Here is a 24916-nt window from a genome sequence, read left to right as displayed (position 1 = left end):
TCCATTTCTTGCAGGTAGTCCGTTTTATTAGCATAGAGTTGCTTGTAGTAGTCTCTTATGATGCTTTGTATTTCTGCAGTGTCTGTTGTAACTCCTTTTTCATTTCTAATTTTATTGACTTGAGTACTCTCCCTCTTTTTCTTGATGAGACTGGCTAAAGGTTTATCTATTTTGTTTATCTTCTCAAAGAACCAGCTTTTAGTTTTATTGACCTTTGCCATTGTTTACTTTGTTTCTATTTCACTTACTTCTGCTCTGATCTTTATTATTTCTTTCCTTCTGTTAACTTTGGGGTTTTTTTGTTATTATTTTTCTAATGTTAGATTGTTTACTTGAGATTTGTCTTGTTTCTTGAGGTAGACTTGTATTGCTATAAACTTCCCTCTTAGAACTGCCTTTGCTGCATCCCATAGGCTTTGGATCATCCTGTTTTCATTGTCGTTTGTCTCTAGGTATTTTTTTGATTTCCTCTTTGATTTCTTCAGTGATCTTTTGGTTATATAGTAACACATTGTTTAGCCTACACGTGTTTGTGTTTTTTACGTTTTTTTCCCTGTAATTGATTTCTAATCTCATAGTGTTGTGGTAGGAAAAGGTGCTTGATACGATTTCAGTTTTCCTAAATTTACCGAGGCTTGATTTTGTGATTCAAGATGTGGTCTATCCTGAAGAATGTTCTGTGTACGCTTGAGAAGAAAGTGTAATCTGCTGTTTTTGGATGGAATGTCCTATAAAAATCAATTAAATCTATTTGGCCTATTGTGTCATTTAAAGCTGTGTTTCCTTATTAATTTTCTGTCTGGATGATCTGTCCATTGGTGCAAGTGAGGTGTTAAAGTTCCCCACTATTATTGTGTTACTGTCGATTTCCTCTTTTATAGCTGTTAGCAGTTGCCTTATGTATTGAGGTGTTCCTATGTTGGGTGCATATATATTTAAAATTGTTATATCTTCTCCTTGGATTGATCCCTTGATCATTATGTAGTGTCCTTCCTTGTCTCTTGTAACATTCTTTATTTTCAAGTCTATTTTATCTGATGAGTATTGCTACTCCAGCTTTCTTTTGATTTCCATTTGCACGGAATATCTTTTTCCATCCCCTCACCTTCAGTCTGTATATGTCCCTAGGTCTCAAGTGGGTCTCCTGTAGACAGCATATATATGGGTCTTCATTTTGAATCCATTCAATGAGCCTGTGTCTTTTGGTTGGAGCATTTAATCCATTCACATTTAAGGTAATTATTGATATGTATGTTCCTGTTACCATTTTCTCAATTGTTATGGGTATATATTTTTTTCATATTTAGTACGATTTCATTAGAATACAAATGTCATAGTGTGAACTAACATATCACTGATGAAAACATTTTAAATTACATTAGCACTGAACTTTAACGAATTTGTAACTTTCGACATTAGTGACTATTAATCTCAATCAAAATAAATTTGTTTGATAGTGCCACTTAAGCAGGTCAATGATAGGGTTTTGGGTTTTTTTGTTTTTTTTTTTTTTACATCTTTATTGGAGTATAATTGCTTTACAATGGTGTGTTAGTTTCTGCTTTATAACAAAGTGAATCAGTTATACATATACATATGTTCCCATATCTCTTCCCTCTTGTGTCTCCCACCCTCCCACCGTCCCTATCCCACCCCTCCAGGCGGTCACAAAGCACCGAGCTGATCTCCCGGTGCTTTGCGGCTGCTTCCCACTAGCTGTCTACCTTACATTTGGTAGTGTATATATGTCCACGCCTCTCTCACTTTTCACAGTTTATCCTTCCCCCTCCCCATATCCTCAAGTCCATTCTCTAGTAGGTCTGTGTCTTTATTCCTGTCTTACCCCTAGGTTCTTCATGACATTTTTTTTTCTTAAATTCCATATATATGTGTTAGCATACAGTATTTGTCTTTCTCTTTCTGACTTAACTTCACTCCGTATGACAGACTCTAGGTCTATCCACCTCATTACAAATAGCTCGATTTCGTTTCTTTTTATGGCTGAGTAATATTCCATTGTATATATGTGCCACATCTTCTTTATCCATTCATCCGATGATGGACACTTAGGTTGTTTCCACCTCCTGGCTATTGTAAATAGAGCTGCAATGAACATTTTGGTACATGACTCATTTTGAATTATGGTTTTCTCAGGGTATATGCCCAGTAGTGGGATTGCTGGGTCATATGGTAGTTCTATTTGTAGTTTTTTAAGGAACCTCCATACTGTTCTCCATAGTGGCTGTACCAATTCACATTCCCACCAGCAGTGCAAGAGGGTTCCCTTTTCTCCACACTCTCTCCAGCATTTATTGTTTCTAGATTTTTTGATGATGGCCATTCTGACTGGTGTGAGATGATATCTCATTGTAGTTTTGATTTGCGTTTCTCTAATGATTAATGATGTTGAGCATTCTTTCATGTGTTTGTTGGCAGTCTGTATATCTTCTTTGGAGAAATGTCTATTTAGGTCTTCTGCCCATTTTTGGATTGGATTGTTTTTTTGTTATTGAGCTGCATGAGCTGCTTATAAATTTTGGAGATTAATCCTTTGTCAGCTGCTTCATTTGCAAATATTTTCTCCCATTCTGAGGGTTGTCTTTTGGTCTTGTTTATGGTTTCCTTTGCTGTGCAAAAGCTTTGAAGTTTCATTAGGTCCCATTTGTTTATTTTTGTTGTTATTTCCATTTCTCTAGGAGGTGGGTCAAAAACGATCTTGCTGTGATTTATAGCATACAGTGTTCTGCCTATGTTTTCCTCTAACACTTTGACAGTTTCTGGCCTTACATTTAGGTCTTTAATCCATTTTGAGCTTATTTTGAGCTTATTTTTGTGTATGGTGTTAGGGAGTGATCTAATCTCATACTTTTACATGTACCTGTCCAGTTTTTCCAGCACCACTTATTGAAGAGGCTGTCCTTTCTCCATTGTACATTCCTACCTCCTTTATCAAAGATAAGGTGACCATATGTGCGTGGGTTTATCTCTGTGCTTTCTATCCTGTTCCATTGATCTATCTTTCTGTTTTTGTTCCAGTACCATACTGTCTTGATTACTGTAGCTTTGTAGTATAGTCAGAAGTCAGGGATCCTGATTCCTCCAGCTCCGTTTTTTGTTCTTAAGATTGCTTTGGCTGTTCGGGGTCTTTTGTGTTTACATACAAATTGTGAAATATTTTGTTCTAGTTCTGTGAAAAATGCCAGTGGTAGTTTGATAGGGATTGCATTGAATCTGTAGATTGCTTTAGGTAGTAGAGTCATTTTCCCAATCTTGATTCTTCCAATCCAAGAACATGGTATATCTCTCCATCTATTTGTATCATCTTTAATTTCTTTCATCAGTGTCTTATAATTTTCTGCATACAGGTCTTTTTTCTCTTTAGGTAGGTTTATTCCTAGATATTTTATTCTTTTTGTTGCAATGGTAAATGGGAGTGTTTCCTTAATTTCACTTTCAGATTTTTCATCATTAGTGTATAGGAATGCCAGAGATTTCTGTGCATTAATTTTGTATCCTGCTACTTTACCAAATTCTTTGATTAGCTCTAGTAGTTTTCTGGTAGCATCTTTAGGATTCTCTATGTATAGTATCACGTCATCTGCAAATAGTGACAGCTTTACTTCTTCTTTTCCAATTTGGATTCCTTTTATTTTCTTTTCTTCTCTGATTGCTATGGATAAAACTTCCCAAACTATGTTGAGTAAGAGTGGTGAGAGTGGGCAACCTTGTCTTGTTCCTGATCTTAGTGGAAATGGTTTCAGTTTTTCACCATTGAGGATGATGTTGGCTGTGGGTTTGTCATATATGGCCTTTATTATGTTGAGGAAAGCTCCCTCTATGCCTACTTTCTGCAGGGTTTTTATTATAAATTGGTGTTGAATTTTGTCAAAAGCTTTCTCTGCATCTATTGAGATGATCATATGGTTTTTCTCCTTCAATTTGTTAATATGGTTTATCACATTGATTGATTGTTATACATTGAAGAATCCTTGCATCCCTGGAATAAACCCCACTTGATCATGGTGTATGAGCCTTTTAATGTGCTGTTGGATTCTGTTTGCTAGTATTTTGTTGAGAATTTTTGCATCTATGTTCATCAGTGATATTGGCCTGTAGTTTTCTTTCTTTGTGACATCCTTGTCTGGTTTTGGTATCAGGGTGATGGTGGCCTCGTAGAATGAGTTTGGGAGTGTTCCTCCCTCTGCTATATTTTGGAAGAGTTTGAGAAGGATAGGTGTTAGCTCTTCTCTAAATATTTGATAGAATTCTCCTGGAAGCCATCTGGTCCTGGGCTTTTGTTTGTTGGAAGAATGTTATCACAGTTTCAATTTCAGTGCTTGTGATTGGTCTGTTCATATTTTCTATTTCTTCCTGATTCAGCCTTGGCAGGTTGTGCATTTCTAAGAATTTGTCCACTTCTTCCAGCTTGTCCATTTTGTTGGCATAGAGTTGCTTGCAGTAATCTCTCATGATCTTTTGTATTTCTGCAGTGTCAGTTGTTACTTCTCCTTTTTCATTTCTAATTCTATTGATTTGAGTCTTCTCCCTTTTTTTCTTGATGAGTCTGGCTAATGCTTTATCAATTTTGTTTATCTTCTCAAAGAACCAGCTTTTAGTTTTATTGATCTTTGCTGTCGTTTCCTTCATTTCTTTTTCATTTATTTCTTATCTGATTTTTATGATATCTTTCCTTCTGCTAACTTTGGGGGTTTTTTGTTCTTCTTTCTCTAATTGCTTTAGGTGCAGGGTTAAGTTGTTTATTCAAGATGTTTCCTGTTTCTTAAGGTAGGATTGTATTGCTATAAACTTCCCTCTTAGAACTGCTCTTGCTGCATCCCATAGGTTTTGGGTCATCGTGTCTCCATTGTCATTTGTTTCTAGGTAGTTTTTGATTTCCTCTTTGATTTCTTCAGTGATCACTTGGTTATTAAGTAGTGTATTGTTTAGCCTCCATGCGTTTGTATTTTTTACAGATCTTTTCCTGTAATTGATATCTAGTCTCATAGCGTTGTGGTCGGAAAAGATACTTGATACAATTTCAATTTTCTTAAATTTACCAAGGCTTGATTTGTGACCCAAGATATGATCTATCCTGGAGAATGTTCCATGAGCACTTGAGAAAAATGTGTATTCTGTTGTTTTGGGATGGAATGTCCTATAAATATCAATTAAGTCCATCTTGTTTAATGTATCATTTAAAGCTTGTGTTTCCTTATTTATTTTCATTTTGGATGATCTGTCCATTGGTGAAAGTGGGGTATTAAAGTCCCCTACTATGAATGTGTTACTGGTGAATTCCCCTTTTATGACTGTTAGTATTTGCCTTATGTATTGAGGTACTCCTATGTTGGGTGCATAAATATTTACAATTGTTATATCTTCTTCTTGGAGCAATCCCTTGATCATTATGTAGTGTCCTTTTTTGTCTCTTCTAGTAGTCTTTATTTTAAAGTCTATTTTGTCTGATATGAGAATTGCTACTCCAGCTTTCTTTTGGTTTCCATTTGCATGAAATATCTTTTTCCATCCCCTTACTTTCAGTCTGTATGTGTCTCTAGGCCTGAAGTGGGTCTCTTGTAGACAGCATATATATGGGTCTTGTTTTTCTATCCATTGAGCCAATCTGTGTCTTTTGGTGGGAGCATTTATTCCATTTATATTTAAGGTAATTATCGATATGTATGTTCCTATTCCCATTTTCTTAATTGTTTTGGGTTCGTTATTGTAGGTCTTTTCCTTCTCTTGTGTTTCTTGTGTAGAGAAGTTCTTTTAGCATTTGTTGTAAAGCTGGTTTGGTGGTGCTGAACTCTCTCAGCTTTTGCTTGTCTGTAAAGGTTTTAATTTCTCCATCAAATCTGAATGAGATCCTTGCTGGGTAGAGTAATCTTGGTTGCAGGTTTTTCTCCTTCATCACTTTAAATATGTCCTGCCAGTCCCTTCTGGCTTGCAGAGTTTCTGCTGAAAGATCAGCTGTTAACCTTATGGGGATTCCCTTGTGTGTTATTTGTTGTTTTTCCCTTGCTGCTTTTAATTTGTTTTCTTTGTATTTAATTTTTGACAGTTTGATTAATGTGTGTCTTGGCGTATTTCTGCTTGGATTTATCCTGTATGGGACTCTCTGTGCTTCCTGGACTTGATTAGCTATTTCCTTTCCCATATTATGGAAGTTTTCAACTATAATCTCTTCAAATATTTTCTCAGTCCCTTTCTTTTTCTCTTCTTCTTCTGGAACCCCTATAATTCGAATGTTGGTGTGTTTAATGTTGTCTCAGAGGTCTCTGAGACTGTCCTCAGTTATTTTCATTCTTTATTCTGCTCTGCAGTAGTTATTTCCACTACTTTATCTTCCAGGTCACTTATCCTTTCTTCTGCCTCAGTTATTCTGCTATTGATCCCATCTAGAGTATTTTTAATTTCATTTATTGCATTGTTCATCATTGCTTGTTTCATCTTTAGTTCTTCTAGGTCCTTGTTAAATGTTTCTTGCATTTTGTCTATTCTATTTCCATGATTTTGGGTCATCTTTACTATCATTATTCTGAATTCTTTTTCAGGTAGACTGCTTATTTCCTCTTCATTTGTTAGGTCTGGTGGGTTTTTATCTTGCTCCTTCAACTGCTGTGTGTTTTTCTGTCTTCTCATTTTGCTTATCTTACTGTGTTTGGGGTCTCCTTTTTTGCAGGCTGCTGGTTCATAGTTCCCGTTGTTTTTGGTATCTGTCCCCAGTGGCTAAGTTTGGTTCAGTGGGTTGTGTAGGCTTCCTGGTGGAGGGGACTAGTGCCTGTGTTCTGGTGGATGAGGCTGTATCTTGTCTTTCTGGTGGGCAAGTCCACATCTGTTGCTGTGTTTTGGGGTGTCTGTGGACTTATTATGATCTTAGGCAGCCTCTCTGCTAAAGGGTGGGGTTGTGTTCCTGTCGTGCTAGTTGTTTGGCATAGGGTGTCCAGCACTGTAGCTTGCTGGTCGTTGAGTGAAGCTGGGTGCTGGCGTTGAGATGGAGATCTCTGGGAGATTTTCGCCCTTTGATAGTATGTGGAGCTGTGAGGTCTCTTGTGGACCAGTGTCCTGAAGTTGGCTCTACCACCTCAGAGGCACAGCACTGACTCCTGTCTGCAGCGCCAAGAGCCTTTCTTCCACACAGCTCAGAATAAAAGGGAGAAAAAGTAGAAAGAAAGAATTAATAGAAGAAAAAGAAAGAAAGAAAGAAAGGAGGGAGGGAGGAAGGAAGGAGGGAAGGAAAGAAAGAAGATAAAGTAAAATAAAATAAAGTAAGATAAAATATAATAAAGTTATTAAAATAAAAAATAATTACTAAGAGAAAATATTTTTTTAAAAAAAACGGACGGATAGAACCTTAGGACAAATGGTGGAAGGAAAGCTATACAGAGAAAATCTCACACAGAAGCGTACACATACACACAAAAAGAGGAAAAGGGGAAAAAATCATAAATCTTGCTCTCAAAGTCCACCTCCTCAATTTGGGATGATTTGTTGTCTAAAGGAGGGAAGGAAGGAAACAAAGAAAGAAAGAAAGAAGATAAAGTAAAATAAAGTTATTACAATAAAAAATATTTATTAAGAAAAGAAATTAAAAAATAAAAACGGACAGATAGAACCCTAGGACAAATGGTGGAAGCAAAGCTATACAGACAAAGTCTCACACAGAAGCATACACATACACACTCACAAAAAGAGGGAAAGCAGAAAAAATCATAAATCTTGCTCTCAAAGTCCACCTCCTCGATTTGGGATGATTTGTTGTCTATTCATGTATTCCACAGATGCAGGGTACATCAAGTTGATTATGGAGCTTTAATCCGCTGCTTCTGAGGCTGCTGGGAGAGATTTCCCTTTCTCTTCTTTGTTCTCACAGCTCCCAGGCGCTCAGCTTTGGATTTGGCCCCGCCTCTGCATGTTGGTCAGCCGGTGGGCCTCTGTTCTTCGCTCAGACAGGACGGGGTTAAAGGAGCAGCTGCTTCAAGGACTCTGGCTCACTCAGGCCGGGGGTGGGGGGGCGGGTTGGGGGGGAGAGGGAGGGGCACTGAGTTCGGGGCGGGCCTGCAGCTGCAGAGGCCGGCATGACGTTGCACCAGCCTGAGGCCCACCCGTGCGTTCTCCTGGGGAAGTTGTCCCTGGATCCCGTGACCCTGGCAGTGGCGGGCTGCACAGGCTCCCCGGAAGGGGGATGTGGATAGTGACCTGTGCTCGCACACAGGCTTCTTGGTGGCAGCAGCAGCAGCCTTAGCATCTCATGCACGTCTCTGGGGTCCGCACTTTTAGCCGCAGCTCGCGCCCATCTCTGGAGCTCATTTAAGCAGCGCTCTTAATCCCCTCTCCTCGCGCACCAGGAAACAAAGAGGGAAGAAAAAGTCTCTTGCCTCTTCGGCAGGTCCAGACTCGATAGTGCTCTTTTATTAATAGTGTAGGATATTTTTTTCCTTTGGGCTTAGTCTGGCTTCGCTTGCTCAGAGGGTGGCGCGTGCAGAGGCTTCACACCCATCCTTTCAGACCAGATTTCCTGGTGTGAAATGTTATGGGTTTATTTTTGTAGCTCCTTTTCTTCTCTCGTGTTTCCCACTTAGAGAAGTTCGTTTAGCATTTGTTGTAGAACTGGTTTGGTGGTGCTGAATTCTCTTAGCTTTTGCTTGTCTGTAAAGTTTTTGATTTCTCTGTCAAGTCTGAATGAGATCCTTACCGGGTAATCTTGGTTGTAAGTTCTTCCCTTTCATCACTTTATTTTTTTAATTAATTTATTTTTATTTATTTATTTATTTTTTTTGGCCGCATTGGGTCTTCGTTGCTGTGCACAAGGCTTTCTCTAGCTGCGGCTAGCAGGGGCTACTCTTTGTTGCGGTGTGTGGGCTTCTCATTGTGGTGGCTTCTCTTTGTTGCGGAGCACAGGCTCTAGGCACGTGGGCTTCAGTAGTTGTGGCATGCGGGCTCAGTAGTTGTGGCTCGCGGGCTCTAGAGCACAGGCTTAGTAGTTGTGGCGCACAGGCTTTGTTTCTCCACGGCATGTGGGATCTTCCTGGACCAGGGCTTGAACCCGTGTCCTCTGCATTGGCAGGTGGATTCTTAACCACTGTTCCACCAGGGAAGCCCATCATCACTTTAAATATATCATGCCACTCCCTTCTGGCTTGTAGAGTTTCTGCTGAGAAATCAGCTGTTAACCTTATGGGAGTTCCCTTGCATGTTATTTGTCATTTTTCCCTTGTTGCTTTCAATAATTTTTCTTTGTCTTCAATTTTTGCCAGTTTGATTACTATGTGTCTCAGCATGTTTCTCCTTGGGTTTATCCTGCCTGGAACTCTCTGCGCTTCCTGGACTTGGGTGGCTATTTCATTTCCCACATTAGGGAAGTTTTCATCTGTAATATCTTTAAATATTTTCTCAGATGCTTTCTCTCTCTCTTCTCCTTCTGGGACCCCTGTAATGTGAATGTTGTTGCTTAATGTTGTCCCAGAGGTCTCTTAGGCTGTCTTCATTTATTTTCATTCCTTTTTCTTTATTCTGTTCTGTGGCAGTGAATTCCACCATTCTGTCTTCCAGGTCACTTAGCCGTTCTTTTGCCTCAGTTTTTCTGCTATTGATTCCTTCTTGTGTATTTTTCATTTCAGTTACTGTATTGTTCACCTCTGTTTGTTTGTTCTTTAATTCTTCTCGGTGTTTTTTCTCTAATTCTTCTAGGTCTTTGTTAAACATTTCTTGCATTTTCTCAATCTTTGCCTCCATTCTTTTTCCGAGGTCCTGGATCATCTTCATTATCATTATTCTGAATTCCTTTTCTGGAAGGTTGCCTATCTCCACTTCATTAGTTGTTTTTCTGGCGTTTTGTTTTGTTCCTTCATCTGGTACGAAATCCTCTGCCTTTTTATTTTATCTTATCTTTCTGTGAATGTGATTTTCCTTCCACAGGCTGCAGAATTGTAGTCCTTGCTTCTGCTGTCTGCCCTCTTTCTGGAGACAAAATCAGTGACATCATCTGCCTTTCAGTGGAAAGAGTACTTTGTGATGTACCAGTGTTAGCCTGTCTGATATAATAGGTCATACAATACGGGGAAGGAAGTTCACTGCTTTTTATATTTTTTCACTGTTGGAATCCCTAGATGGTACTGTTGTCAGATTTTCATCTTTTGCCACAGTATCCATTCAAAAACAATTTTTTTCCATTTGTTTTTTTGGTGTGTTTGTGATCTTCACAGTGTGATTGATTATGTTTCTTTTTTAAGATAATCTTTAACACCTGCTTGTGGTGTAGTTGTGAGGCTGCATCCCAGAAATAATTATTATATGTGTTAAGTATCTTTGCTTCTATATTTATTGATTCTTTTAAGAGAACAATATTAGCATCAAAATTTGCGTTGATTATGGTCTTTGCAAGCCAATGTGTCCTCCCTACACAGTGTCTTATATTTCCAAATAAAGCTATTGAGAGAATACTCAATGGGAAGGATTTTATGAAAACTCAAAGAAAAAGTGACACCCTTTTTGCCTTCCGAATGATTTGAGGGAAAGGCCTCATCTTATATTCAGACCCGTACTGTAGGTATTGGTGGGGCACAGAGCCAACTTTGTCCAAAGCAACAGGAATAACTTTTCTCTCTAGATTTCTTTCTAGGACATCTATAACACCTTTAAATGATTTGAACCTCCTTAAACCCCACACCTAAACCCAGGTTTACTCTCCCCATGGGGAGTCATTGTGTGTTTGATTCTTTTCGTGGACAGCCCTGGCCTGTTTCATCTTCTTTTTTCACCTTTCAGTCATGCCCTTTGCCTCTGCTGTCTTCCTTCTTTAGTTGTGTCTGTCCACACTTAGCTGCCAACAGGGTATTGCTGGAGTTTGTGTATATCTTTTTGGTACATACTTTATTTTTATTTAAAATTTTTTTTCTCTCTTGGATACAGGTTGTTATAGGGTAAGAGCCCAGAAATTTGAGGCAGACCTGGGTGCAAATTCCAGCTTTGTTACTTACTTGGGCAAGTTACTAACTTTCCTAAGTCTCAGTTTCTTTATCTCTGAAAAGAGAATAATCTGAAACTCTGTGTTAAAATTTTAGAGATGATTAAGTGAAAAGCATATATATACATGAATAGCAAATATAAACATAAGGCACTAAAACGTTGGGCTCCTTTCCTTTGTATTGTTTTGTACACATGCTGACAGGAGTCGTGCCAGTTCAAGTTTCCTTGTAGTAAAATCCTATAGATTTCATCTCTGACGTTTGATCACAAACCTCTCTCTCACTTGCTATTCTAACCGAGACCCAAAGCCTCCTACTGCTTTGGGTCTCGGTTAGAATAGCAAGTGAGAGAAAAGGAAGAGGCGGCAGGCCGTAATCGGTGGGCGGTAATAAAAGTGCCAACTTTCCCCCAGCCTAGGGAGGAGGAGCACGAGAAGCAACCAACAGTTGCTGGGATGGAAGGGTATATATAGGAAAAGTATAGGGAGACAGGTGAGGCTCCGGAAAATATTTAAGGGGAGAAAGCATTTCTTCAAAGTACTAATGTGAGATTTTTTTAATGTTTAATTTTTTTTATGTTTAATTTTTTTCATTCAATTAATACTTATCTTTGATTATATGAGATACTTTATTATTTCATTTTTATCCTGATCCATTTGTAGCCATAAATAGACAGTTAAATAAATACCTAGGTATGCAGACATTTTCTGAAATTTTATAAGCTTTCTCATTTGACAAACGGCTGTAGAAGATAAAAAGTATGATAATAACATGATATGTTAACTGTGCTAACATAATATTGTCTTATCTATCTAGTTGTTTGAAAATCCCAAGGTAGTATTGTATAGAAAAACTAATAAGCAGTTATTTAGTCCATTAAGTCTAATGAGAGAAATTTAGAGACGAGGAAGTAGACCTAACAGAGTGATTTAGTTCTTCTCATTATTATGTTATGTTTTTCTTCTTCATTTCTGTTTTACATGCCTTCATGAGAGACATTCATGCTAGTGAGTTGCACTTATATTTTTTAAATTGTGTGTACATTTTGCAACAACTTTAACTCCTTACAGAATTTAGATATATCATGCTATCATGTCACACTAACTTTGCTCCTTGTTTGTATGTCTGTTTTTTAAATGTTTTTTGAATGTGGTCACATCTCCATCCTACCACCTTAGCCATTAGGTAAACTACATTTTTAGAAACTTTAATCTTTCTTGTAGCTCGTTCATACCTATCCCATCATTTTGGTTTCTTTTTCCTTCATTCCCCGTGATTTGTTTTCATCTTACACTGACACCCAAACCTGGAAATAATCATCTTAATTCACTAGTTTTGTCACACTTCAGAAAAGATTGTCCCTCATCAGATTAGTTTATGATACTTTAGTGTTTTCTACCCTGGCTTGAACCGACTTAGTAATTTCAGTTTTACAACACCCAAAATGGTTAATATGACTCCATTTATTCATTCAGTAAAGAGTCACTAAGAGTTTCTTATATACCAGGTGATACACTAGATCCTAAGAATCCAGAGATACATTAAACAAGATTCTTGTACTTGAGTAACTTTTAATTGTACAAGGCACTGTTGTGAGCATTTCACTTATATTTGCTCATTTAGTCAACTAGAACTCAGTATTCCCAAGTCTATCCTTAGAGATTTTGATGCAGTAGGTCTAAGGTGGAACCGCGGCATCTAGAATTCTTACAAGTACCACAAGTGGTTCTGAGGTCATTCCTGATTGGGCAGATGGAATCAAGCTTAGGAGTCATCCTCACACTTAGAAAATAAAAAAGTCTTCCTAGTGATCCAGCTCTACTATCAAACTCTATGATTTTGAAGACCCAGGACTCTGGTTTCTAGATCCCTATTCAGGAATTTTCTGAGAGTTCGCGTGGAATTCTTTAGCCTATTTTCAAAACACATTTATATAAGTTAAGGTTTGTAGTTTTTGCCTGTTAATAGGAAGTTAGTCTAAATGACCTTTATATTCCTTTTTGCCTTATACAGTACTTTGTGTGTTAGCTGTAGTAAGTTGATATCCTTTCTTTGCACTATGTCTTCTGGAAAAATAGGACAAAACCATGATTAGCTTATATTCTGCTTGTTCATACCTGACACTATTCTTCATAAAAGCATCCCCCCAAAGTGTATTTTCTTATGAATTTTTTTTAAGACTTCATTTTTTTAGAGCAGTTTTGGGCTCACAACAAAGTTGAGAGGAAAGTACATACAGCAAACTTAATGACTTTTTTTAGATTCAGCTTTATAATATTCTGATCTTTTTCTTTAATGTAGCCTAACACTCTAGGGCCTGTATTGAAAGCAGCATGAAATAGTTTTGAGTACTCTGATGCACTGATATAATAAATACTCTTGGTTCAGAGGATGATTCAAGTTGAATTTTTAGTGTTGTCATGTTGCCACCAAAGAGAAAACAGCTCCCCATTCAAACACTGTTATAAAATATTTTACTCTAATTTTATCTCATGCATGCTTTGATTTATTTTAAGGCTACATTCCTTTCATTATATTTGTTTCACTTAAGTACTTACTTTTATCTTCACATGCCTGGTATCAATTTTTTGCCTTTATAGACAGCCAAATATTACTACATATTGTTTATTAATGACATTACATATTTTATTTGATCATGATATGATAGATGCATTGAATTACTCTAAATGCATGCTTGAAATTCTTATAAATCCATGGTACAGTTGTTAAACATACTCAGCATTTTTAACTCAGCAAAAAAAAGATCTCTCACATTCATTTAAGAATTAGCTTGTAAGCCAAAAATGACAGATGTAGTATTACAGCTGATCAGTGGACTTGTTGAAGAAATCATCTAAATGGCAGAAGCATTTGGACAGATACCCAAACGCCTTTTAAATTCCTTCCTCATGTCCTGTAGTAATCATTGTTGCAACATTGATGGTCGTTTTATGTTTTTTCTGCCTGCTTTTTCAGTTTTGAAAATTTCACACTTGAAATGGAAAGACCAGAATTACTAGAATTCTGTTTCTCTGTAATGTTATATATATATATATATATCTTTAAACTGCAGTCATTGCTCTTCTAATTTTCACTGAAAATAGTTTGGATTCAGTATCTAAGTATATATTTTAAAATTTTGTAATATCGAGATGACAAAAATAAAAGAACAGTTGGTAGAACACTAGGTAGCAATAATGTATAAAAGGAAAATCTTTAAAATAACACTTTCCATTTCAATGTCAATGAAAAGAAAGCAATTTCAGATATATTCTCTAATATATATTAATTGTTTTAAACATGTTTGCTACCTTCAGAGCTTTCACATGGGCAACGTGGTCCTATCAGTAAATTTCTCTCATTACATACAGCAATTCTCGATTAGAAAACAAACACTTCCCAGTGGGAGGGCATATTAACAGGATAGTAAATTAGTATGTAATCCGAATAATAGGAGATTCTGACCTACTCCCCTTTCCAACTGATATATAAATTCATAAATTGAAGAATATAACTATATATTTAAATATTAAAGATATAATGATATGAAAAGTTATTTTTAAAGAAATACCTGTAGAAATTTTCACAAATCCTCCTTTCAAAATTCAATTGTAAGTTCTGGTGTTAATTTGTATAAATGTAAATATAAATGTGCATTAATTTGAAATATGTAAAACTACATAAAATTGTGGTTTTTTAATTTGGGGTTTGTTTTGTTTTGTTTGCTTTTTTAAAGTAATGGATTAGAAATTATAGATTAGGTCTGGTAGAGCAGGAGTACTTATTTCTGGCTTCAGAGATCTTTCAGGTGTTTTCAGGATATTAAAAAACTTAACCAACCAAAGATTTAGCTTTACTAGACAGTGATGATGTAGTGATAAGTACTTCATCCCTTACTTGGCTAATAAATACTTTTATTTTGAGAAGTAAAATGTATGTCAGCCAAAATTATTTAAATGGAAAGTGCTTAAGTTTACATTTTTTAATTGCCCATATCAAAAATTTTTGAGTCGCCTTTAGCAAAATTAATTTTAAGTCAAACCACATAATGTAAAAAGAGTAACTTTATTTCCACCCTCCCATCTCCCAGATACCTTTACCTACAGTAATATCATTTCTCCCAAATGTACACTTTTCTTTTTAGATATCTGTAAATGTCCTTATGTGATTTTAGATATATCCATGATACATGTCTAAATATGTGCATACGTAATGAGTCAAGTTTATATTTTTTTAAAGAAACACATCAGGATATATGGATCCAAACAATAATATCCTCCACAAAGTAGACACATTTGGGCCTCATATACTTTTCCCAACTATCCTGGCATTGCTCAGTATGGTTACTTTATAGCACAGCCTTTAATTGTAAGAGCCTTCTTCCTTCAAAGATGTATTTTGTTTCTGGAAATTCATACTTTGCTCAGAGTAAAGAATAAACTGGGTATGACTATTTGGTATGAACAGTGAAGTAAGAAATTTGGGAGATGCTAAATGTCTAACAATAGAGGAATAATAAAGAATGGAAAATTATGTGGCCAATAAAAATAATATTTATAAAAGGTGTTTAATAGCATAGGAAGATTTTTAAGTTATATCAGGGGGGAAAGGATAGCGAATTCTATATGAATATATAATTTACATATATAATGTGCATAGCAAACATGTTTATATATGATAATATCAAATATTGGTGAGGAAGTAGAGGAACCATATTTCATACACTTCTGGTACCATTTTTAATTGATATTGCCACTTGGGAGGGAAATTGGGCAGTATCTCTTAAAATTTTAAATCTTTTGATTCAACAATTCTACTCCATGATGATCTTTCTTAGAGAAACATTCGCTCGTGAAGTGGAGGAATTATTTATGGTGGCCTTTGAAGCACTGTGTGTAATTAAAAATTGGAAACAATCTAAATGTTCATCAGTTTAGGATAAAATAAATGAATTATAGAATTAAATGATTATGTCCACATTGTGATCTACTGTGTAGCAAATGGAAAGAATGAAGTAGAAACATGGATGGATCCCAAAACATATTCTTAGGTGAAAAAAAATTACAGACTGTATGTGACATGAGCCACTTTTTAAAAAATGAAAAAGGAGACTGATATATCCTTCTGTGTATAATACACATGTATTGTTTAAAAAAAAGAAAAGAGGGCTTCTCTGGTGGCACAGTGGTTGAGAGTCCAACTGCCGATGCAGGGGACACAGGTTCGTGCCCCGGTCCAGGAAGATCCCACATGCCACAGAGCGGCTGGGCCCGGGAGCCATGGCCGCTGAGCCTGCGCATCCGGAGCCTGTGCTCCGCAACGGGAGAGGCCACAACAGTGAGAGGCCCGCGTATGGCAAAAAAAAAAAAAAAGAAAAGAAAAGAAAAGAAAAACCACAATGAGGATGCACAGAAAAGTGATAAATAGGAGGTCTTTAATCTTTACTTGTAATATTTGAAGTTTTTTCCCTAAGAATGGATGTGATAAATTACAGAATTAAAAATAAAAACTTGAAAATATTTACTTGTGCAGAGAAGGAGATATATAAAAACATAAACAGCAATTATCATTATGAGCTTACAGTTGACATTTTCTTCTATTTTCTGTATTTTCTAAAATTCTATAATAAATGTATTATTTGTATAATCAAGACAAAAATTGTAAAGCTGTTTTCAAAAAGACACACTATAAATGATGAAAGGACATTTCTTATGTGGCTTATGAATTACTTCAGAATAAAAATGAATTCAAAGCATTTCTTAAGTTGATCTAATTGTTTGTTCAAATAAGTGTCTATTTCCCAGTCCTGTGAAATAGTAGCATTCATCCTGATGTCACCAATGCATTTGTTAAAAATTCAGTCCTCTTTGTTCTAGTTACAATTCATATAGATTAGACTCTCTAGTAAATCCATTAGTATAGTTTGGGTAGGTAATTTTAACTACTGGTTTAAGATACCAAGTTTCAAATCAGTGTGAAGGACTCCTATTGCCTTCATATTTTTAACATTGTATCTCTTTAAAATGAAAAAGTCTTTATTATATAAATCTTATATAATACATATAATCTTTACATGGCCAGTAACTATTTTTTTATTAATCACTTATTTTAGTTTTAAAATATAGATTTTATTAAATCCTTTGCTCAAATATCACCTTCTAACAGAGCGATGCCTTCCCTGCCCAACGTCTTTAACATAACACCACCACTAATATCTCTATCATTCTCTCTACCCTCACTCTATTATTATTATTAGAATTTATTAGCTTATCACCTTACGTTTGTTTGCCTTTTCATCATTACAATGTGAGATCCTTAAAGAGTAGTGATGCTATTTGTGGTTCTCTGGTATCTAATAGTATCTGGCACATTTAGGTGCACAATAAATATTTTTAAATGAATTAGATGTTGAGGAATGAAATATTCTGGTTGGGACTTCCCTGGTGTTCCAGTGGTTAAGACTCCACGCTTCCATTGCAGGGGGTATGGATTCGATCCCTGGTGGAGGAACTAAGATCCCTCATGCTGTGCAGCATGGCCACAAAAAAAAAAGAATTAAAGGAAAGAGAAACAAGAAAAAAAAAAGAAAGAAAGAAATATTCTGGTTAATGGAAAGTTAGTCCTATATAAAACAGCAGATATGAAAGAGGAAATAAAAAGTGTACTTTTGTAAAAAGTATTAAGTGTCTTGTACTTCATACTCATTATGCTTTAAATATGTAGTTGATAGAATACCAGTTAATATAAGATTAGATATGGGTCTATAAATATAGATATACAGATAGATACTATTGAGAGCAAAAAAAATATTTAGGGATAATTGAAAAATCAGTGGTTTAGTATCTTTAACCTAAGATGATTAGCTTTTCCTCAGTTCATAGAAGCAGAAAATCCAAACAAACAGGTTTTTGTGTCCTGTTTTCTTTTTCCCCCCCTCAATTCTTAATTGGCATAAGTGGATCTTAGGGTTTGGTTAACTATCACTCAGTGACTCATCCAGAAGCATTTTCAGCATGTGGTACAGGGCTAGTAATACATGTAGAACAGGTTCAGAAACACAACCGAAATTCTCTGTAAATAGAATGGAGATCAGTTTTATCCCCTGAGATTACAAATAGCAGGGACAAAGAGTAGTTAAGGTGTGGATTAGTTAAAATGAATAATTCAAAGGGAATTGAACATCAACTCAATGAAGCCTTATTAGAAGAATAAGGAGAGGGCTTCCCTGGTGGCGCAATGGTTGAGAGTCCGCCTGCCGATGCAGGGGACACGGGTTCGTGCCCCGGTCCGGGAGGATCCCACATGCCGCAGAGCGGCTGGGCCCCTGAGCCATGGCCACTGAGCCTGCGTGTCCGGAGCCTGTGCTCCACAACGGGAGAGGCCACAACAGTGAAAGGCCTGTGTACCGCAAAAAATAAAATAAGGAGAAAGAGGAGCCCGAAACACCAGAATAAAATGGGATCAGTTTCCCACTCAGGTAAGCAAGATTGATTCTCAGTTGCTTAGAGATGGCAGCTTCTGCCCTTGTCAACTCCAGTTTCCCACAGCGAAATCCCTATCTGGAGTCTCAGGCCCATCTCTGTTTAAAAGCAATTTTTTTTTTTATACACGTAGAAAGTTTATCAGCAGCATATGCCCCAGTTTCTTGTCGAATTTAGAATTAAATTATCCTCCCCAACACAAAGGATTTAATGGTCCAGCCATGACTACCTGCTCCCATGTATTCTTTTAAACCCCACAAGTATTTTCTCTATACTGACCCAGAGTCCCTTTCAAAACTTAATCTAACTGATGCCTAACTACTAAAATCCTTCCCTGAACCCTTTCCTGTAACTGGAAATACTGTTACTTTGCTTAACTTCTTTTACCAATCTTCCTTGTGCAGGTGTTATTTCCTGTGCTCTTTATCTATCTATAGTTGTTCTCCTGAACATAGACAAATGCCTTGCCTCAGCTGCTTCACTGCCTTACTTCTAAACTGGACCAGCTCTCAGAAAATCTTAATGGAAGGACCACTTACTGGTCCTGGTGATTATAGGAACCTTACCACTTAATATAATATTTGGGGGTATTTTGCCTTAGAAAGTCTATCTAGGAAATGAGATTAGATAATTGGGTTCAGAATAAATATCCAGTTTTATTTTTTATTTATTTTTTTTAATTTTATTTATTTATTTTGGCCATGCCACGCGGCATGCAGGATGCAGGATCTTAGTTTCCCGACCAGGGATCGAACCCGTGACCCCTACAGCGGAAGCGTGGAGTCTTAACCACTGGACTGCCAGGGAAGTCCCATATCCAGTTTTAATATTGAAGAAGCAATGAACATTTTGTGGATAAAATTCAAAGATCAGTTGTTGTTTCTCATTGCAATAAAAACTAAAATGAATAATTATAGGAGTCTTTGACTTTCGTACCAGTGATAATCTTGTTGATAGAGATTGGAATAAACAAGCATTGCTTGGCTTAGTACATCAGAGTGTAATGAGCAAACTTTTCACCATCATATATATGTAAAGACTGCTGATGTAAATATTGTTATGAAAACCTGTTGTTATTTAGTGTTTTATCTGGTGCTTTTGTTCAAGTGAGCTCTCCCATTTCTGAGAGCAGAATTCCATGTTGATGTCTCTCCTGCAGTTATTTCTCGGCACTGCAGAATATGCCATGCTGCTTGGAGTTTAATTCACCATAGCTGGGAGCATTTCTCATGGGTTAACATCTCTGTTGTTTCCTGTCTAATTGCTGATTTTCACCTTTTAACAGGTAAAATTCTCCTTGTTTGTCCAGCCCAAAGTACGTTGCAGTGAATATTCCTTGAGAGCAAAAACAGTTCATTCTAGGTCCTTATATTACTATTTTTAAAGTAGTATGTGATTTATGAGAAAGTCGTATGAAAACTAAAAACCCAGCTAGCATAAAGACTCATCTAGTCACGTTGGGGGCCTGGGCTAACAATAGTTGGAGATTCTGATTATACTTTAACTTTGTAAGAAATGTGACCTCTTAAGGTTACTATGCTGAGTTAGGATATCAAACATAAACTTGTTAACATGTGAATACTATTGACTTAGTTCAAATAAGATGTTCATATTAAGAGGATAAAATGAGAAGTCTGAGTCAACAAAGTAAAATGTGACAGGTTATATTAGCAAAACAAGTAGGAGGAAGTTACCTGAGATTGTCAGCCTGTACCCTTGTCATCTGTTCCTCACTCTGGAACTGCTTTTGCAGCTCTAATGTTTCCTCAGCATTTTCACAGTTCAACTTAAATTAGAAGAGTAACTATTATTACAAAGTCAGAATGATTTGAGGCAGATTTTCTTTTACTGTGTAAGCAACATGAGAATAGATGAGTCCTTTAGAATTATCATTTGAGGGGGGTGGTGGTGGTGGTATGAATTGGGAGATTGGGATTGACGTATATACACTAATATGTATAAAATAGATAACTAATAAGAACCTGCTGTATAAAAAAATAAAAAATAAGTATATCTGGTTAAAAAGAATTATCATTTGGTTCATAGAAGTGTCATTTTATTAAACTTAGTATCCTCAAATTTCTAGGAGATAACTACTTAACTGTTCAGTATAGGGGAAGAATAATAGTGCTAAAAGTAACTTTCAAGTGTCATATAATGAATAAGAAGAGCAGGTGAAATCTAAAAGCTAAGTCTTTCATTTCCTGTTTGGAGTTAGCATTGACCTCAGAATTAACCACAATGTCCTGAATCCAGAAAAAGGCAAACTTTGCTGTTTAATTTTTTCGAAACAAATTCTTTTAAAGATAAATAGCACATTCCAAATGACTTATCAAGAATATATTTCAGTAATAAAGTCTAGTGTGTCTCACAGTTTAACATACAAATAGGTATGGATTTCACATACGTTTTATGCATTTATAAGACAATTTACCCCAGGGAGTACAGGGCATTTTCATGTCAGTAAATTGTTGAATTAATAAATTTTTGAGTAAAATAATTTTTTACTACTTCACATCCATGATGATGGCTATCATCAAAGAGACAATGGTAAGTTTTGATAAGGATGTGGAGAACTTACCACCCTCGTAATTGCTGGTGAGAATGTGCAACCACATTGAAAAGCAGTTTGGCAGTTCCTCAAAAAGTTAAAACTGGAGTGACCATATGACCTAGCTGTTCTTTTATACATACATAAAATTAATGCCTGGACTTTCCAGAAAGTTAAAGACACAAGCTGCACTCACCTTAAAGCCTTGGTATGAATTAAATAATGTGTAGCGATATGCTTGAATGGAACTTCCACCAATCTGATTGTGAGATGCTTTTACTAAAGATAAGAGTACCAAGAGTGAAGTAGCCTGTAGCAAGTATCTAAATGCCTATTTTCTTTGGTTATACTTTGAATGTTATTGTCACTTACAAGAGTGAAATGACCTTTAAAACACATTTGAAAGTTTATCTGAACTCAGAAATGTCAGTTAAGAGTACTGTGTAATAGTGGAAAGATCATTCCTGTAGACTCAAACATAGCTGAATTTGAGACCCCACCTGAAATTTACCAGCACCTTCTTCCTGTTTAAAGAAATTAATCTCTGAACCTCTGGTTTTTCATCTGCAAAATACCTAATAGAGCTCTTGTAAGGATTAAATGAAATACTGTGAATAAAACAGACTATGCTCTCTGCTTCCCGCCCTGCACATACTCTTGTTTCTACTTCCGAGAGCACTTTCCACCCTGTACCTCTGCCTGCTGCGCACACACAAACACACACCTGCACAAACTGAGTTAAATCTTCTTCCTGTAGGTTCCCATCGAACCTAGGGATTACCTTATTGGAGCACTTACCATATTCTATTGAATTTTCATGTATATTTTCCTCTCTTCCCCAGAAAACTAAGTTCTTTTTTTTTTTTTTTTTTTGCCACGCCACGCAGCTTGTGGGATCTCAGTTCCCCAACCAGGGTCTCAGTTCCTGGAACAGGGACTGAACCCTGGGCCACAGCATTGAAAGCGCCAATCCTAACCACTAGACCACCAGGGAACTCCCGAAAACTAAGTTCTTTAAGGGGGAAGAAAAAAAAGAAAACCTATTTTGTCTTCCATTGTATACATATTTGCCTGGCATGGTGTCTAGCTCAATAAATATTTGAAAAAATGAATTTTAGGAACATCTAGCATTATACTGGGTTCATAATAGCTCCCTGAAAAGGTGTAATATGTCTTTGTTTGCTTTCTGTTAGAACACAGTCAACTTGAAGCATTTTCAAATCTATAATATGCAGTGATTTATATGTTAAATGGAAATGTTTTCATTACTAGCTATACCTATGGAATGAAGAGAATGTTTCTATCTGTGTTGTAATAGACTGCTTATCGTTTTATATTTATCTTTGTACTTTGTACATTGTGTTTTCTTGTAATATTCAGATATATATATTTACTAACTTAAAAATTTATTTTACAAATATCTCAAGAAGATGCAGGTTAATGTGCATATTTCACGCCATTCTTCTCCATCTGATATTATTTAGACTTAGATGAAATAGCAAGTTTGGAAACAATGCTATAGATTTAAGAAGGCCTATGAAATATATGGAAATTAAGTCATTTTAAGCAATATAACTGAAATTTGTTCTTACCATTTTTTATTTTAAATGTCTTACAAAATAATAATAATCATAGAGAGGTAATAACTATTTTTGGATGGAAGGAATGAAAAGAAAGGAGGAGTAGAGGAAGTTTAATTGGTATGTTTTGTTTCCTGGACTTAGCATATTTCCATACATATGCCTCTCTAAATTATTTACAAAAGCTTTGCTGAATAAATAAAAGTTATTAACTGCATAATAATATGGGGATATAGAAAAAAGTAGAAGTAATGTTTATGTTTCTATAAATCGAGATTTCTTTAGTGTTTCATAATTTTCTTCTTTCAGGTACAGAGAACTACAACTTAGTACAGAAAGCAAAGTAACAGAATTTCTCCATCAAAGTAAAATAAAATCTTTTGAAAGTGAGCGTGCTCAGCTTCTACAAGAGGAGACTGCAAGAAATCTCACACAATGTCAGTTGGAATGTGAAAAATATCAGAAAAAATTGGAGGTACATATACAAGCTTTTCTTTTAAAATTAACACAGACTGTAAGCTCCATAAGTACAAGGTCTGTATCATATTGAGCTTTATAAATAATATTTGTGTTATGTATGAGAACAAGCCTGTGTCCTTAAGTTTTAAAGATCTCTTATCAAGAGGACATATCTTCCTCTTTTAGATAAAGAGGTGGAAAGAAGGAATGGACCATTTCTAAGAAAAGGAATGCAAATTGCCATAGGTCTGTTTGTTGTTTTTAAAATACTGGCAAAAGTACCCTTAAATCGGAAATCTCATTTAGCTAGAAAATGGAGGGCTTCCCTGGTGGCACAGTGGTTAAGAATCCGCCTGCCAATGCAGGGGACAGGGTTCGAGCCCTGGTCCAGGAAGATCCCACATGCCGCGGAGCAACTAAGCCCGCGAGCCACAACTACTGAGTCCATGTGCCACAACTACTGAAGCCCGCATGCCTAGAGCCCGTGCTCCACAACAAGAGAAGCCACTGCAATGAGAAGCTTGTGCACAGCAATGAAGAGTAGCCTCGCTCCCTGCAGCTAGATAAAGCCCGCGTGCAGCAATGAAGACCCAATTCAGCCAAAAATAAATAAATTTATTTAAAAAATAATAAAAAATTAAAAAAATAAAAACACTGAATGAGGGACTTCCCTCGTGGTCCATGCTAAGACTCCATGCTTCCAATGCAGGGGACCCAGGTTCGATCCCTGGTCAGGGAACTAGGTCTCACATGCCGCAACTGAAGATCCCACATGCTGCAACTAAGCATGGGACTTCCCTGGCGTTCCAGTGGTTAAGACTTCGCCGTCCAATGCACTGGGTGTGGGTTCCATCCCTGGTTGGGGAGCTAAGATCCCACATGCCTCATGGCCAAAAAACCAAAATGTAAAACAGAAGCAATATTGTAACAAATTCAATAAAGACTTTAAAAATGGTCCACATCAATAAAATCTTTAAAAAATAAATAAATAAAATAATAATAAAAATTAAAAACATGGAATGAAAGGTGCAGTAATACCATTAAAAATTAAAAACATGGAAATATCATTAACATGATTAATTAGCTAATGATGTAAGTATTCATTACAACAATCTTTCAGAAATTTCATTTCTGAAGAGTACTCTGTTAAGTAAAACTAACAAAATAGAGTCTCAGAAAATAAAGCCTTAGGGAAAAACATAAAAACAACGTTAAATAATACACATTTAAAGAAACGTAAGTAAAAATTGTAGGTGATGCTTACTTCTAAACAAAGCAGTGTTCAGCATTTAAAACTTCTTCAGGTACCTTCTTTGGGAAATTGCTGCAGTCATAATCTGCTACTGCCGACTCTCCCACACATTTTAGATTAGATTAGCTCTGATTTTGTATTCATCTTTTGCAAATTTTTCATGGTTTAATTTTATAATTCCTAGCAATTTCTTTTTCTTTTCACATTGGATGGCTGTGCTTAAGGATGTGTTTGGGATGGGGGGGGTAGGGTTATATTTAGGAAGGTAAAGAAGCACTTCCCCTCTCTCTGTACTGAAACAAACATTTCACTAACCAGTACTTCACAACATACAGTGCTGATATTTTCTAAACCATTCTATTCTATTATTTTTAGCTGGTTGGAGTTTAAATTGATTTCACGACCTCCTAAAGGTTGTGACTTTAGGAGGTCTATGGGAAAGTGGTATGAAAACCACTTTCCCATAGACCTACCCACTTGGTCTGTGGATGCAGGTGACTAATAATTATTGTGTTCTCTTGTGTAAAGGTCTTGCATGGAAAAACAACTTTGTAAAAAATGTCATGATTCTAAAAACTTTGGTTGATGAAACTGAAGCTGTAGGGGAGTTTCTTTACAGCTTCTCC

General features: G+C 36.3%; 1 protein-coding gene across 13 annotated transcripts in view; it reads left to right on the top strand.

Moving 5' to 3' along the window:
- Positions 1-24916, top strand: part of PIBF1 (progesterone immunomodulatory binding factor 1) — a 212218-nt gene that overhangs the window by 103761 nt on the left and 83541 nt on the right. For all 13 annotated transcript variants that reach the window (XR_003791696.1, XR_003791697.1, XR_003791695.1 and 10 more), the window contains one exon: positions 22889-23054. Coding sequence is in view for 9 of the 13 variants with exons in the window: in XM_029209987.1 (XP_029065820.1) it covers positions 22889-23054 (166 nt within the window). In the remaining 4 variants the exon portion in view is untranslated. The remainder of the gene's footprint in view (positions 1-22888; positions 23055-24916) is intronic.

This window comes from Monodon monoceros, unplaced genomic scaffold (assembly GCF_005190385.1).
Source record: "Monodon monoceros isolate NGI ecotype Baffin Bay Population unplaced genomic scaffold, NGI_Narwhal_1 Super_Scaffold_8, whole genome shotgun sequence".
Taxonomy (NCBI): domain Eukaryota; kingdom Metazoa; phylum Chordata; class Mammalia; order Artiodactyla; family Monodontidae; genus Monodon; species Monodon monoceros.
Note: the sequence above shows the minus strand (reverse complement) of the source record. Positions and strands in the feature narration are given on the sequence as shown.